The sequence below is a fragment of the Uloborus diversus genome, chromosome 6 (assembly GCF_026930045.1).
Source record: "Uloborus diversus isolate 005 chromosome 6, Udiv.v.3.1, whole genome shotgun sequence".
NCBI lineage: Eukaryota > Metazoa > Arthropoda > Arachnida > Araneae > Uloboridae > Uloborus > Uloborus diversus.
The window spans coordinates 117,192,776-117,209,684 of NC_072736.1; the positions used below are offsets into that span (position 1 = coordinate 117,192,776).

Sequence of the window (16,909 nt, forward strand, 5' to 3'; positions counted from 1 at the left end):
TCCACAGTTACAAAAACTTTTTGTTTCATGTGTTTCTGTGACAATAACTATTTAAGCAATGGCTAATATTTCTAAACATAGTTCAGAAAGTTTTGGTGTGCAATTGAAGACATCTGAAAACAGTTTTGACAAACGGAAATGTATTATGTCAAAAGGAATCAAGAGAAAAAATGTTATCTGGACAAAAACGAGTTCGTGAAGCTGCTGAAATACGCATAGACGCAATATTGAAAAACGCTGCAAGAAAATACAGTGTGTCATTGCAGCTACCAGTGCTACAAGAAATACACTCGAGGAAAAACTCTGAAAAAATGGTAGGAAAAAAATGCATGGACAAGTTATTTTGAAAGTGGAAACAAAGTTTTAGAAAATTAGAGAGTACTGAAGGAGGTCCAAATCAAGACGAATTTTTTGACAGAGTAGCAGATCTTAACAGCGATATGAATGTTTCTGCTGCGAATTTATATGCACATCCAAACTGTATTAGTTCTTATATTCGAAAGTATGAGTGAAAAACCAATACACAGTCTACGCAACATGTATCCTGAAAATTTGATCTGTTTAAAAAAGCAAATGAAATATTAAAACCTCTTTTTAAATGCTGGGCTTGGATTTATTCTTTCGGAAATAAAAGAATTGATGCTCAATGCAGATGAAAATGCATTGGTTATATTAATGAAATAAAACCATTTCTCGTAACAACATATAATGAAAAGAATATTTTCTGTGCTTTCGAAAGAAAGAATGAACCTTTGTTGTTTTTTTCTAGTCATTTATCTTCAAAAGTACTTGCTGCTGCTATTCGTTGACAAGAAGCTGTAAAGACTGCAGAATGCATCTTCAGAAAATCATTGCAAGATGTTGATTTTAGACTACAAGAGAAGTTCTGCGATGTGCGTAAAGATGGTTCAGGATGCTCTTGGCTCAAGGATGAGGAAAAAATTAAATAATGATTCAATCGCTACGCACAAATGTTGAAAGCTTGAAAACAGAGTTTGAAGATTTTGTTAAGGGATGTAGTGACAAATCGGGAATGTGCAGGCATTGTGAAGTTTTTCGTTAACTGGTTCGCAGTGTGTCAGCCCGTGGCTGACCAAGGCAGCACGTGCTTTAATTAACTGCAGATGGGACAGGTGTCCCACACATGGTCAGGCCGGAAATGCCAAAGAACCGGCTATCCGTGGGAAAAAGATAAGACATTCTACGCTGGAAGTGGAAAGAGACCGGTGGTCTGATAGCCAGGCTCTGGGCTTGGTGATGATTGGTAATTGTAAAAACGTTGTACATATTGTATTATAAATGATATAAATAACCAAGGCATTCATTAATAAAAGTTTAAATAAACAAAATGAACTCCAGAATGTAATAATTGCAAACGAACTGCACAATAATACAGCGCAGAAAAAGAAAAAAGTGACAAGGAGTTCACAATGGCGCAGTCGACAGGATATGTTTAAAAAGAAACCGCTGCGGATGAATTGAAAAGGACGTTTCTATATGATCCTGTGGGGATTAGCTGAATAAGCGGAGTCCGGTGAACCAGAATTATGATTCAAGGGAATCTTCAGCGAACTGGGAATGGAGCCAGGAGGTGTATAGCCAAGTGATAGCAACATTGGAGCTAGACGTGCAAGAAAAGTGATCAAGCCCTGTGATTGGAAAGGAAGTGAACGATATCGTGGATGCTGATGTGCTTTGCCGGAAGAAAAACATCAGAAATGGTAAGCTTTCTATTCCCAAACATACTGTTTGTTCTAAGAGCTCTGAGTTGTTGTTATTGGTAAAAGGGTACAGGGAGAAATACTCGTGAAAATAATTAAGTGCATATTTAATGAGTGAATTAAGTTATTTATATAATGATAATGGTGTATGAGTAGCAGGAAATGAATAATTTAAGAGGTATTTAAATGCAAATAAGGAGTAACTGTATTTATGCAATGTGTTACTATTGGTGTAGGAATATTGTAAAGATAAATAAGTTACAACAAATTAGTATCTTTATTGATGTAAAAATACTATAAAAGTAGTAATTGCCATGAAAAGATATTTTTATTGGTGTAAAAATATAGTAATGGAATTGCAAGTTTTGAGTAATATTATTTAGATGAAGTTGTTGGAATACGGAAATCTAATTAAATTACTGGTTATTAATTTCATGGTTGGAAAAATACAGAATTGAATTGCAAAGTGGTGAATAATGTAATTTAGATAAAATATGACTATTGCTCTAGGAATACTGTAGTATGAGTGAATTATGAGTTGTATTTGTATTGTTGTATAAATACGGTAATCGAATCACTATCGGTTGGAAAGGATATATATGGAGTAGTGATATCTCTCTGTGGTTTATAACAGGAAATTGTTATTTTTATCATTGCATTTGTATGTGAATGAGTTATGTTAGGGAGGAGTTAAAATTTCGAATGAGATTTAAATTTCAAAACTTCAAGGGATAAGCTAAAAATTGATAGGGTAAGGGATTTTGATATTGTAGTAAAATCTCGCAATGGCCTTTTTAGCAAAACAAAAGAAAGCAGATTTGATTGCATTAGCAGAAGAGTTAGGGGAAGTTGTAACTCCAAATCTCACCTTACTACAATTGAGGAAATTAATTATAGATTCCACAGACTACGAGGAAGAATTAATTAAAAATATGCTAGAAACGATAGTGGAAGAGAGGTTGGAAAGGGAAAGGGAGGAAAAACAAAGAGAAAAAGAGGAAAAACAAAGAGAACATGAGTATAGAATGTTAGAACTAAAAATTAAAAATCCTGCTCAGGAAATTTCGGGAGGTAGGGAACAAGTTGCAGATGAGTTCACGAGTTATTTGAATAAGATGAGGAACGCGTTAGAACCACCGAAGAGAGTAGAAGATTGGCCTTTCTATTTTCAAAATGTAGAAAGAACGTTTAGAATATATGAGATTCCAGAAGGGCAATGGGGAAAGTTATTAGTATATAAGTTAAATGACGATATAAGAATGAGTACATGGATAAGTGAGGAGAATCTGAGCGATTATCATAAAATCAAAGAGATAATTTTGAAGAGATATCAAATCACCCCCTTACAACACAAAAAGAACTGGGAAAATTGTGTGAAAGTAAAGAAAGAATCATATACTCAATTTTCATATCGTCTAAGTACAGCATTAAATTTATATTTAAAGGCTAGGGAAATTACCACTTTGGAAGAACTAAAACAACTGTTGATAGCGGATAAAATTAAAGATAATTTAGGACCGCAAATAAAATCACATATATACTTAAAGGAAACAGAAAGCTGGTTACCGTTGGAGAAGTTGACTAATGAAATCGATAATTTTATTTCTGCTATGCCCGAATATGGGGATCAAAAGGTAAATAAATGGGTAGAGAAAGAGCTGATGGAAAGAAATAAAGAAAACCATCAGCAGACCCGTATGCACGCTCGCTATGATCAATATAAGGAGGGCGGAAGGGAAAGTAGAAGTAATAACCGATTTGAACGACAAAATACAAGAAAAGATCAAAATACAATGCAATGCTATGAGTGTCAAGAAGTAGGACATTTTAAACGGGCTTGCCCGAAGTTGAAAGCGTCAAGTAAAACCCAACACAAAACGCCAGAAGAGAGGGGAATTAATAAGATATGTATTCCTATAAATAATTCAGAGTTGGTGCTCAAAGATATCGAGGAGGGTAAATTGGAGAAGGATAGACCAATAGTTGATATTGCTATTGATGGACATAAATGTAGAGCCCTTGTAGATACTGGTGCGGAAATTAGTGTTTTTCGAAGATCAATAATCCATGATAAATATTTAGAATCGGTGGGAAAAATATTTCTTAGACCAGCAATCGGTCCGCAAGTAGAAGCGCAACTGGCGGCAGTACCTGTGAGTTTGTGGAAAGGAGCTGATGAATCAGTAAATCCTTACGTAACTGTGCATGTGGCTGTAGCAGAAAATTTAAATGAGATTGCGTTAATTACGCCTGAGGTTTATAGACTATACTCGATTGCAAGTTTTCTTGGCTATGGAGAAATGAGCTGCGGCCAAGTGAAGGAAATAGTTCCTTGCGCTTTGCCAGATAATCGGGGGAAATTACGCACTTTGCTTTAGAAATTGGATTAGTTAGTTAAACCGACGCAAAAGGGACATTTTTTTGTCATAATTTCTGTGAATCGTTAAATATTTTCAATTTTAAGAGCGGTGCAGCGCGGATCCATACATTCATTTGCAACTGAACGAACCAGCCAATCAGAGCTCACAAACAGTTGGCGATCTCCGGATATTCTGCGTTTGGCGCGATTTTGCTCAAGTACTCCACTCTCGTTCGCTCGTCGTCCGCTGTAGTTCACTATTTTCGCTCGTTTTATTTTCTATCTTACTTGCTCGTTTTTCTATTTTTGTATCATTGATAATGGAATCTACGACGCCAAAATTGAGCTATGTGTTTCAGCCACACAAGCAAGGCAGCGCTTTGAAGAGCTCTGCAAAGACTATAGTTATGAATGTGTTTCATAAATTGCAAGTAAGGAATCCCAACGATTCTGTCACTGAAATTTTGGACAAAACTTCGGACTTGACAGGTGTTTCAACCCGCAGCATCTTACGAATGCAAAATGAATTTAAGATCCAAGGCTCTTTTTCTACACCTGGGAGAAAAAGGCCCGCAAGAAAAGGCAAAGCAACGCGAATGCAAAAGTTCGACGACTTCGTCCTGTCTGCCATTCGAAGGAAAGTGCATTTGTTTTTTAAAAGAAACGAAATACCAACGGTGGCGAAAGTCATGAAGACTATTAACGAGGACACTGACCTACCAAATTTGACAATCGCCACAACAAGAAGATTGATGCAAGATTTAGGGTTTGTGTACAAGAAGAGATCAAGGAATTCTATGCTGATAGAGAGGGAAGACATCCAAGTCTGGAGACGAAAATATTTGAGGCAAATTCGCCACTACCGAAATGAAGGAAGGACTGTGTACTATACAGATGAAACCTGGGTGAATTTTGGCCACACAAAGCAAACAGTGTGGCAGGACACTTTCATCAAGAGGCCGAAAGAAGCATTTATGTCTGGCCTCTCAACGGGATTAAAAGCTCCTACAGGAAAAGGATCCAGGTTAATAATTACTCATGCTGGAAGTGAGAAAGGCTTTGTGAAAGGAGCTGCTGATGTATTTAAGGCAAAAAAAAGCAAAGAAGATTATCATGAAGAAATGAATGGAGATTACTATGAACAATGGTTTAAAAATAAATTGCTGCCAAACCTTGACCCCAACAGTATTATAGTTATCGACAATGCTTCATACCACAGTGTTTTTGTGGAAAACATTCCCAACACTTCCACCAAAAAAGATGACATTCGACGATGGCTGACATCAAAAAATATCGCTTGGAACTCGGATATGCTGAAAGCTGAACTTTTGAATCTTGTACAAAATGTCCGCAGCAAGTATGAGGAGTACCGGGTTGATAGGATAGCGGCTCTTCATGGTCATACTGTTTTGCGACTTCCCCCTTATCACTGTGAGCTGAATCCCATTGAAAACATATGGAGTGTTGTCAAAGGGAAGGTGGCAGCAGAAAACAGAACATTTAAAGAAAAAGAAGTGGAAGAGCTGACAAAAAAAGCTATTGATAATGTCTCAGATGAAACGTGGAAGAACTGCGTTGGCCACATTATTAAAGAAGAAGAACTAATGTGGGAACTTGATGGAATGTGCGATACTGCTGTTGATAACTTGATAATTCATTTTGATCCCGATTCGACCGACACTGCTTCTGAAGGAATGCTTAGTACAGAAGAAGTCATGTCATCCTAAAAATTAAGGCTTCTGTAATTGCGGGTGGTATTTTGTCGAGTTTTTTGTAAAAGGTCTAGAACAGCAAAAGATATTGGACGAAATGAAAATCCAGATCTATGTTAATGAGTAAAATTATGGCTATGATGCAATAGAACTATTACATAATTCAATTCAATTAAAACTTTATTGCAATATCAAATATTTTATAATGTTTCGTAAAATATTTTAAAATTGATCAACTAATAGAAATAAAACGATTGTATATGAATCATAATCATTTACATTCCCAAAGGAAATGCAAATAACGCTTTGGTTGGACTAGAACATTTTCTTTATCAACATCGACTAGTTAATTCATCCTATATGACTTTTGATTCTAGATTCAAAAAACTTCAGACATTTTTTCTTGTTTTAGTTGTTTACATGCATTATCGAAGATGAAATTACCATGTGACAGAGACTAATATTTTAAAATTTACAGCAAATACACATGTTTTATTAATTGTTATTTAATGTATTTTAATTTGATTTCAATTATCAATCTCCGAATAAACATCTCGTCGTAAAAAAAGCTCTATTTTCACTTCAAGTATTTCACACACAATTGTATGTAATGAGCAATTTAAATGTGCTATTTTGTTTTATAAATTGTTCCTTAAATGAAAAGAATCAACATATTCATTTATAGAGATGCACCGAATATTCATGCTGCGTTTTTGGTGGATAAAACGTATATTGGGTTCTATCGAATACTTCAATATTCAGCAACTAATAGTAAACAAATTCAAATGTTTGATAATTAGAAATCAAACTTTTTTTGTCATATATTGAATGAAAGTTACAATATAGTATAATTCAAAATTAATTGAAACTGTTACTTAACAATTTTATCATATTATAATAATTTTAATGAGAGAAAGAAAAAAAACTCTCTTGTTAAATTTAAATTGTGTTGCTTTTCAATGTTTTCTTAATTCTTAATCACTATTTATTATCATGTTATTAAAATTTAATAACCCTTTGCACTTATAGAGAAATCAAAAATATCTGGCAATGTTGGACTTTCTTAATTTTAATGATGATCATACAATTTATCAGTTACCAAAGAGAATAACATACCACAAAATCAGTTGAAAAAATTGTGATTTGTAATGATCATTTAAACAACTTTGGTTTCTATTTGTATGTAAGATAAATGCAAGATTCCTTATTTATGACATAACAGGTTGCCATGATTATGAGTTCTCAAATCATATACAGTGTTTATATGAATCATGTTTGTTCTAAACTGTAAAGCAGCTAATTCAACAAAGCTGGGTTTTGTTCGGATTTATTTTAAACTTTATATATATAGATTAACAGTTACACTTAATGTGGATAAATTTGCGATGTAAAATGGAAATGCGTTTACATCCCCCCCCCCCCAAAAAAAAACATTGGCATAAAATTGATATTTTGTCTGGGGCAGTTTTTTCCAGCGCGGAAACAACTGACATGAAAAATAACATATGTATTATAATAATTTAATAACCCTTTGCACTTATAGAGAAATCAAAAATATCTGGCAATGTTGGACTTTCTTAATTTTAATGATGATCATACAATTTATCAGTTACCAAAGAGAATAACATACCACAAAATCAGTTGAAAAAATTGTGATTTGTAATGATCATTTAAACAACTTTGGTTTCTATTTGTATGTAAGATAAATGCAAGATTCCTTATTTATGACATAACAGGTTGCCATGATTATGAGTTCTCAAATCATATACAGTGTTTATATGAATCATGTTTGTTCTAAACTGTAAAGCAGCTAATTCAACAAAGCTGGGTTTTGTTCGGATTTATTTTAAACTTTATATATATAGATTAACAGTTACACTTAATGTGGATAAATTTGCGATGTAAAATGGAAATGCGTTTACATCCCCCCCCCCCCAAAAAAAACATTGGCATAAAATTGATATTTTGTCTGGGGCAGTTTTTTCCAGCGCGGAAACAACTGACATGAAAAATAACATATGTATTATAATTAGGCAAGACATTAAAAAAAAATTAAAAAATTGATTTGAATTTTGACATCTTGAATTCAAATTATGTTTTTCGCAATCACGAGTGTGTGTTTGTGTCTGTGTGCAGGCATGTGTGTGTGTGAAGGTATGTGTGTGTGTGAAGGTATGTGTGTGTGCAGGCCTTTTGTGTGTGTGTGTGTGCTCGTGTATGCATGCGTGCGTGCGTGTGTGTGAGGGATATGGACGCAACCTAGAGACGGTGCTCGCTAGAGGGGCAGCATGGGAGAGGCAGGTCGAAGGTGGTGCTGCAGAGGGTGATGGTGGGGGGAAAATCATCTAACATCATTCAACAGTCAAGTGAAAGCAATAAGCAATCGTGATTGCTCAAAAAAATGAAATAGCAGAAAATAAACCTAAAAAATACAGTATAATAAAAAGCAGAAAAATTTCGCATTAAAAATATAACACTGTTATAAAATCAAATGTCAGAACGAATGTGATTTTTATTAGCGGCTGGTACTGCAGAAAAGAAAATATTACAGCGTTAAATCCAGGGCTGTGGAGTCGGAGTTGGACTGATTTTGGGGTAAAGGAGTCGGAGTCGTTAAAAAACATGCCGACTCTGACTCCAGGATTTTTTTTCTTTCATTTTCACTGACTCTCCTTACATTTTTTGAAAACTGACCACTAATTGGTTCGATTACATGTATAAAAAGCTACAAATGAGAAAATAACTGCCGTTATGGCAATCAGCTAGCATGAGCGCTTACCGAACATTCTGTAGCCGTCCCCTAGTTTGCTTGCTTTTTAACTTAACTAATAGCAACTGTTATCAAACGGTTTTGTTGCCTAGCATTCCCAAGTAATCACTTTCAAATAAAAATAGAAGTATAGTGTTTTGTTCGATCTCAGTTATAAAATAGTAAAAGGAATGTAACAATTTAGTAAGCGGAGACCCGTATCTCGGCTCGGGTTTAAACTTTTGAGGGTGTTCGGCAAATTCAAATAAGTTCTGGCGCGAAAGCACGAATCCAAAAGATCCGATGAAACAATCTAATGTTTTTTAAAAATTATTATTAAGAATATTTCTATAAGCTTAGTTCTCACTAAAAAGTATGGAACAAAATAAGTGTAAATGATTTCTTGGTTACAACACTCAATAATTACAGTTACTAATCTTAAAATATTCATATTAGGGGTAACTCTAAAGCAGCCAATAAAATTTAAATTAAAAATTTAGCGAAGAAGAAATATAGGTATAGCAAAAGCTATTCGTACAAATTTATATACTGCCGTATCTTGAGTAAAATTTGCTCCTGACGTATATGTGCCCTATTTTCGTTGAAATTTTATTGATGAAATATAATTAAAAATATATTCGGGAAAATTTTCGGAATTAAAGTATTTATATTTTTTATAAACTCTGAAATCAAATTCGGGTGACACTTACCAGATAGGTGTTACCCGGGACAAACAACCCCCTCTCAAGAACTTAGACTTAGAAAAAAAGCTTTTTTTTTTCTCTCAAGTTACAGCTTTCAAAAATTGAAAGCACACGACTTGATCAATATATATTTGTCAAACATTAAAAAGGGGCAAATTACAAGTAATCCTTTTCAATTTAGAAAAATAGGAGTCGGCCATTTTCCTTCCGACTCCGCAGCCCTAGTTAATCCCATAAATAGGCAGAGCTGCATACACATGTTTCGAGTTTATAGGCGTGCGCACGGGGGTCACCAAGGGTACCGTGGTACCCCCATTAGCTCGTAGAAACAAAAGTTAATACAAAAATGGCTAAAATTTTAGATTTTTGGTTTCATTACCTTCTTACCTCCTACGCTTTTAAAATGATTTTTTCTCACAATACTTAAAAATTTTCCTTAAGCAAGCAAGTATGGGAGCCTTTCCCATTGTAATTTCAACCTCCCTGTACAGTGGTACCCCCATTTTTGAAGTCCTGAGATGAGGAAATAATTTTTAGAACAAAATACTTGAATTAAATACCGTTTTTTATAAAGTGGTGGGGGGGGGAGCATTTCTTATTCAATGAAATGAAAATCAATTGCTATTCTGTCATACCGCTCATTGGTTTCTCGACTGAAAGTAGATCCTGCTTAATAAGTCCCCCCCCCCCCTCTTCTGCCGAGCGTACCAAACATTTTAATTTCTCATTTTTATCCCGTAAAACTGCGATTCCATGTATTAATACGGGCTCGACTCTAACATAAAAATCAGTTCCGTGTGAAGTATGCCAAAGCGGATTAATTCGCCAAGCAGGCAACTGCGAGTGCGGTGTCTTATCGGAGATCCTCCTTACAAACCTACAGGCGGTCTTTTCACTCAGTGTTTTTCCTCCGCGCTTAATGACGTCACTGACAAGTTAACTTGCAAGCTAGTATAGTGAATGAACAATGGGAAAAATATTGTGGAGAAGCAGAGCAAGTAGCCATGGTCCGTGAGCTGAGCGAGGTAACGGCGGGGGAAAGCGAAGAAAGACGCAGCGAGTCAGAAGGGGGGAGGAAAGAAGAAACCAAAGGGTTTGGAGATAACGGAGAAGAAAGCCCGAGCGTTACATCTCTGGGAAACTTGGAATGGGAAAAAGGAGAAACAGCAGGGGTGTTAGATTCAAGACAGTTTTCTCAATCGGAGAATTTTCGAAAGGAGCAAGCGGAATGTCAGACTCTTATCAATGCTTTCAAAGATGCGGAACAGGCAAAGAATGGATATTTGGTAGAATCGGGACTTTTATATCACAAGGGGATGGTAGCCGGACAAGAAATTAGACAATTAGTAGTTCCTTTCAATAAAAGGAGAGAGATTTTAAAATTGGCACATGAAACTTTAACAGGAGGTCATCTAGGGACAAAGAAAACCCGCGATAGGATACAACTGTCTTTTTGGTGGGAAGGATTAACGAAAGAAGTTAATGCGTTTTGTGAAAGTTGTGACAATTGTCAGTTACGGCGTAAAGTACGAGTAAATGACCGGGCGCCAATTGAAGCAGTGGTACGCCCCGGGTTACCGTTTCAAGTCCTAAACGCTTGGACCAATAGAACCAAAATCCTCTAGGGGGCATCGATATGTATTGTGTGTCATGGATCAACACAGTAGATGGCCAGAGGCAATACCTCTAAAATCCTTACATGCGAAGCCGACATGTGAGGCATTTATAGACATATTTATGAGAACCGGGATACCACGAATGTTTGCAATGGATAATGCATCGAATTTCAAGGCTAAATTAACTCAGGAATTATCGAAGAAACTAGGAGTAACCCCAAAGTTTTCTTGCCCAGGGTACCCCCAGTCCAATGGTTTGGTAGAGAGATTTGTGGCGACAATGAAAAATATGCTGCACCATGCAATCAAAAGTCATGGGAGGTCTTGGGACAAACAGTTGCCATTTTTGTTATGGGCGTATCGGGAGGTTCCCAATTCTACGACTGGAGTTCCTCCGTTTATGTTAGTATATGGGCATCTTCCCATAGGACCACTGGCAATATTAAAAGCTAGTTGGGAGGGAGATATAATCGTGCCTGAAGGAGTAGGCCGATCAGTCGGGGAGTATCTATTTACACTAAGGGAGAAATTAGAGAAAGCAAAAGAATTCGCTTGCGAACAAGCGGAAGTACAACAAAAGAAGTATACATACCATCATAATCTGAGGTCACGAAAGAGACAATTTCAGGTGGGGGACGAGATGATTGTATTAATTCCTGACTCTACAAATAAAATCTGTTCAAAATGGCAAGGACCAGGGGAGATAGTAGAAAAGAAATCACAACATTCATACTTGGTAAAGTTACCAGGGGGATCAGTGCGACATTTACACCAAAACAAGTTGCGAAAATATGTTCAACCAATAAATACCATAGGGGTAATTTATGAGGTAGATGAAGAATTCGGGGAAGTGCTGCATCTCCCGATAGAAGGGGAAGAAAAGGTTCAATATGATGAAATAAAAGACATCTTAAGGGATCAAAATCTGTCCGCCGAACGGGAGGAAGAAGTGAAAAAAATTATATGGGAATATAAGGAGGTTTTTGATGGGCAAATCAAAAGGGCAAACGTGGGAGCCCACTCCATTAAGTTGAAGCCGGGGGCACAAAGAAAGCAGCCTTATATATATAAAGTACCAGAGTCTTTGAAAGCTAAAGTGGAAAAACAAATAGCGGAGTTATTAGAAAAAGATTTAATTGAACCGTCATCAGGGGAAATTGCATATCCAATTGTGTGTGTTGCGAAAAAGGATGGCACGATTCGTTTATGTTGTGATTATCGAGCGTTGAATGCTGATACACAGGTAGTACCATTTCCAATGCAAAATTCAGAAAATTTAAGGTTTAGAGCAGGGGCAGCAAAATTTTTAACTACGTTGGATCTGTTAAAAGGATATTGGGAGATTCCACTACAAAAGGATTGTAGGGAGTTGACAAGTTTTGTGTCACCTAAGGGGCAATACCAATGGAAAGTGATGCCGTTCGGATTATCGGGATCAGCAGCTACGTTCCAGAAAGCCATGAACATAGCGTTGAGACCGCATAGTGAATATGCAGAAAGTTTTATTGATGACATTGTCATTTTTTCGAATGATTGGGGGAGTCATCTGGAGCACATAAAGGCGGTACTTAAAACCTTAAAGGAGTTAAGGCTATCGGCGAATTTAAAGAAATGTACTTTCGCAAAACCGAAAGTAAAGTATTTAGGGCACATAGTGGGATCAGGAGAACATTGTCCTGACCCAGAAAAATTGATGGTAATAAGGAAAATTAAGGTACCTAAGACGAAGAGAGCTCTTCGTTCGGTCTTAGGTCTGTTCAACTACTATAGAGAATATGTTCCTAAATACGCAGAGATTGCGAAACCCCTCACTGATTTGACAAGAAAAGGCATCACAAATGAGATAACATTAGACAGGAATGCCGAAAAAGCGTTCGATACATTAAAAGAATTCCTTTGCAGGAAAGTCATACTGAGCACACCAGACATGTCTCAACCATTTGAAATCCATACAGATGCCTCATTGGTAGGGATTGGTGCGTGTCTGGTGCAAAGAGATAAAGAGGGAAAGGAAAGGCCAATCACCTTCATTAGCCAGAAATTAACACCATCTCAGGCAAAATGGAGTACTATCGAAAGGGAGGCCTATGCGGTGATTTGGGCTCTGGGGAAGTTCGAAGAGTGGACATTCGGGAAGGAAATAACCCTCTACAGCGATCATAACCCTTTAAAATTCTTGATGGAGGGAATCCCGAAAAACGCGAGATTGCAGAGATGGGCATTAGCTTTAACCCGCTTTGATGTTCGAATAAAACACAAAGAAGGCAAGAAGAATGGGGATGCTGATGCATTATCTCGGTTGTATGAAGAGGAGGGAAAGGCATAAGGAGTTTCTGAACTTTATGTGTATGATTAATTATGTTTATATGTAAGATATTATGTATATGAAAAAAAAAATGTGTTATGATTTGATTGGAAATTTGTATTTGTTGCTAATACTCAGAAATTTAAAGTTATTTGAATCATGGTTTGAAATTTTAAATGTGGAATGAATTAATTGTTTAATTTGGTTGATAAAGTAAAGGTATGTTTATGTGTCAAAAGATGTTGGTATGAGGTATAATTTCATATGTGGGTACACAAACCAAAATACACATCAAAAATTAATTTCTATTCTCAGAGCTCTTGGTTGATATAGGTACCTTTGCTGGGAATGGAAAGGCTACCATATGGTGTTGGAAAATGCCTAGAAATGTGAACTTTATGGGTTTGCAATGCAATGCTTCATGGCATTTCAAACCGGAGGGAGGATGTCAGCCCGTGGCTGACCAAGGCAGCACGTGCTTTAATTAACTGCAGATGGGACAGGTGTCCCACACATGGTCAGGCCGGAAATGCCAAAGAACCGGCTATCCGTGGGAAAAAGATAAGACATTCTACGCTGGAAGTGGAAAGAGACCGGTGGTCTGATAGCCAGGCTCTGGGCTTGGTGATGATTGGTAATAGGGAAGTATCAACCTATCAAATATTCCGATTTTAACTATTGCACAATGTTGACAGGCTTACAAAACACAAAAATTCACCATGGTCGGATTTTTAAAACCAACGATTGATTTTTTATGAATTTTTTAAAGAGCGATGCGCAAAAAAGAGGTGTGGCCTAAAACGTCAGCAGCTGACGTCATTTCCCTGTTCCGATCATTGCTCCATTTCCATGCCGTGTTGCGCCTACCAGGAGGTGAATTGTCTTTTTCAGCCTTTTTAAAGCCTTTAACCAGCATTTTTCCCATCATGGAGCTAAGATTCACGAAAGGTCAATCCAATAACCTTCCTCAAGTAAAGTCATTCATGGTGCTTGACTTTTTTTGAAAGGACGAGAGATTTAATGTCCTAGAAGTAGGGGAGTGAAACAACAAAGTTTCACCATTGTTATTCTTTAAAATTGTACGTACATATCCGTCTATGTTTGCAGTTCATATTATTCGCATTAGTTTCCCTTATCAAGATTGATCATTTCCATTTGTGTGTCGATGGTTTTTTTATCTGAATATATAAATTACAATGTAAGAGCGCTATTCCAGTTCTTACTTGGCGGCTTTTAATGAGGCGCGCATTTTGTAACAACCCTACTGCAAGTGATTCCAGTACTAAGTTTTAGAGCAGTTTTTGCATGAAAATTTTTCGCTTTGTTGGCAATAAAAGTTGATCTGCTTTTTTTTTTTTTTTTTTTTGTGGAAAATTGTTTTAAATCCATTAATACATGTTAATTATCCTTGAGTTTTTGTGCAACTTAGCAAAAAAAGGAAAAATATATTTTTTTGCTCTTTTGATAAAAATAATAAATTTGAAAATGGTGTTCATTTCATAAAATAAGTACCTTTTTGCAGGTGAGAAAGGTCTTGTATATATAGAAACGCTTCTGGTGATAAACTGAAAATGTATTTTTAAATTATCAATTTGTAATAGTTAAAATTTGAAGATAGTTTGAATGTTAAAAAGAAAGTATTAATAGTTTTTGCATTGTTATTAAAATGGAAATAGTAATGCATCTATTACTTTCTATTTAAGTTTATTGTGCAGGGTTTAAATTCCTTTGTTTACTTGCATTTTTTTAAAAATATCTCATATGCTTATTAAACATTTATTTATGAACAGTTGTGAACATATATTTCAAACTGTATTTCTCACTTGACATAATTTTTAATTAAAATGAAGTGCAAATTTTCATTTTCAAATTTTAATTAATAAACACACTTGAAAACACTTCTTTCGAAGATCCTGCTGGGACGGAACAATAACAAATCGCTTGTGAGGAGTTTTTTTAGATGTAGATACGCATCCAAGGAAGGAAGCAATACTTGTAATTGATTCTACTAGCCATGACAAAGAAAATCAAATTAAAAACAATCGCAGAATGCATTAAACCCTACAGACAGCAAAGGATTTTCACTAGCCTTTTATGCGCGCTGCTGTTAGAAGGCTCTTGTTTTCCTGCGCCTTCCCCCAAAGATCGCCAAGCACTTCTTTGTCCTAGCCAACCCCGCCGCCTCGCAGCGCGGCAGTGACGTCAGTCAACGGACTTACAAGCAAATGACGTCACTCGCGCGTGAACTTTAAAAAATTATTTTAAAAAAAAGTATTAGTCGTATCGTAAAATTTTTTTCGCAGATGATGTTTATGTATGTTACTCTATCATATAAAAATAAAATTAGAAAATCGAATACTTCCCTATTGTAAAAACGTTGTACATATTGTATTATAAATTATATAAATAACCAAGGCATTCATTAATAAAAGTTTAAATAAACAAAATGAACTCCAGAATGTAATAATTGCAAACGAACTGCACAATAATACAGCGCAGAAAAAGAAAAAAGTGACAAGGAGTTCACACAGTGATCGCGAAGAAAATTACAAATCATGCGTTCAAACTGTTGAGTTACTGTTTCCAGTCTTTCGTGAATTTGACTGCATGAATTATCTACTATACGCAACATGGTGCATAGAGAGGCTAAAGACCCTAGAAAATGAGTATCCCTACCTGTAGGAAAAATTCATTCAAGGTAAATTTGTCGTTAAACGAGCTGATGTGTGCATCACATGACTTCCTTTTACTCCAATTTAATGTCATTTCCCCATTATTCGCTATTTTAATGTGATTCAATATTTATTCTCTAAATATCACCAACAATGGCCAAATTGAAACCAAAAAAAAAAAAAACTCCGCCAAATTTGTCGCCAAGTTGGCGACAAAACTTGGCGACCAAAAGACTGGCGATATATCGCCAAGTGTCCGACAAATCATAACGCCACTTGAGTTTACATCGAAATTAACAATGATTTCCCCCCAAAAAGGTGCAAAAGACCCCCTTAGGAACATCCGAAAGCAACCAAAAGGGGAGGTGCACAACTAGAACCCACTACGAGTCTATGTACCAAATTTCAACTTTCTAGGACATACCATTTTTGAGTTATGCGAGATACATACGCACATACGCACATACACACATACGCACATACATACAGACGTCACGAGAAAAGTCGTTGTAATTACCTCGGTGATGGTCAAAATGGATATTTCGCGTGTCTATACATTCTTAGGCACTTTTCCGCATGTGGTCGAATCGAAAAAAAAACTCAACATTCATTTGGGGGTGAGCAAAATGGAAATTAAGGGCGATTTTTGAGTGAAAATTTTTTCGCGAATACAATACTTCCTTTTTTGTAAAAGGAAGTAAAAAAGAATGGTAAATTCAATGCTGTGAAGCCTGAAATGAAGTTGAAACAAACGATTCAATGGTCACAGAAAAGTGCCAGAGAAATTGCAGGGCAGACGAGAAAAAGTATGTTGCCCGAGTGGCATTTAGTGTATCATGAAATTTCAATGATATGCAATGTGTTTCGTGGTCTTACTGATTCTCCTTTAATGGATCACCGTGAGAGTCTTCCGCATCATTATCTTTACAGGCAATCGTAGCCAGTATTATGATAAAAATGTCAAAAGACTTGTTGATTTTATGTATCAACATATAAATCCCTATGAGATTTCTGAAACAGTGCAACCTGACAGCTTTCTCACTAAACAACTTGTGAATGGTCGTGTCAAGA

General features: G+C 36.1%; 1 protein-coding gene across 1 annotated transcript; it reads left to right on the forward strand.

Moving 5' to 3' along the window:
- The first annotated feature begins 4,400 nt into the window (after positions 1-4,400).
- Positions 4,401-5,807, forward strand: LOC129224937 (uncharacterized). The gene has a single exon (XM_054859485.1). The coding sequence runs from the start codon at positions 4,401-4,403 to the stop codon at positions 5,805-5,807; it is 1,407 nt and encodes a 468-aa protein (XP_054715460.1).
- The last annotated feature ends 11,102 nt before the right edge of the window (positions 5,808-16,909 follow it).

Excerpts from the sequence above, each read along its gene's own strand:
- LOC129224937 (XM_054859485.1), top strand. The coding sequence starts at position 4,401 with ATGGAATCTACGACGCCAAAATTGAGCTATGTGTTTCAGCCACACAAG.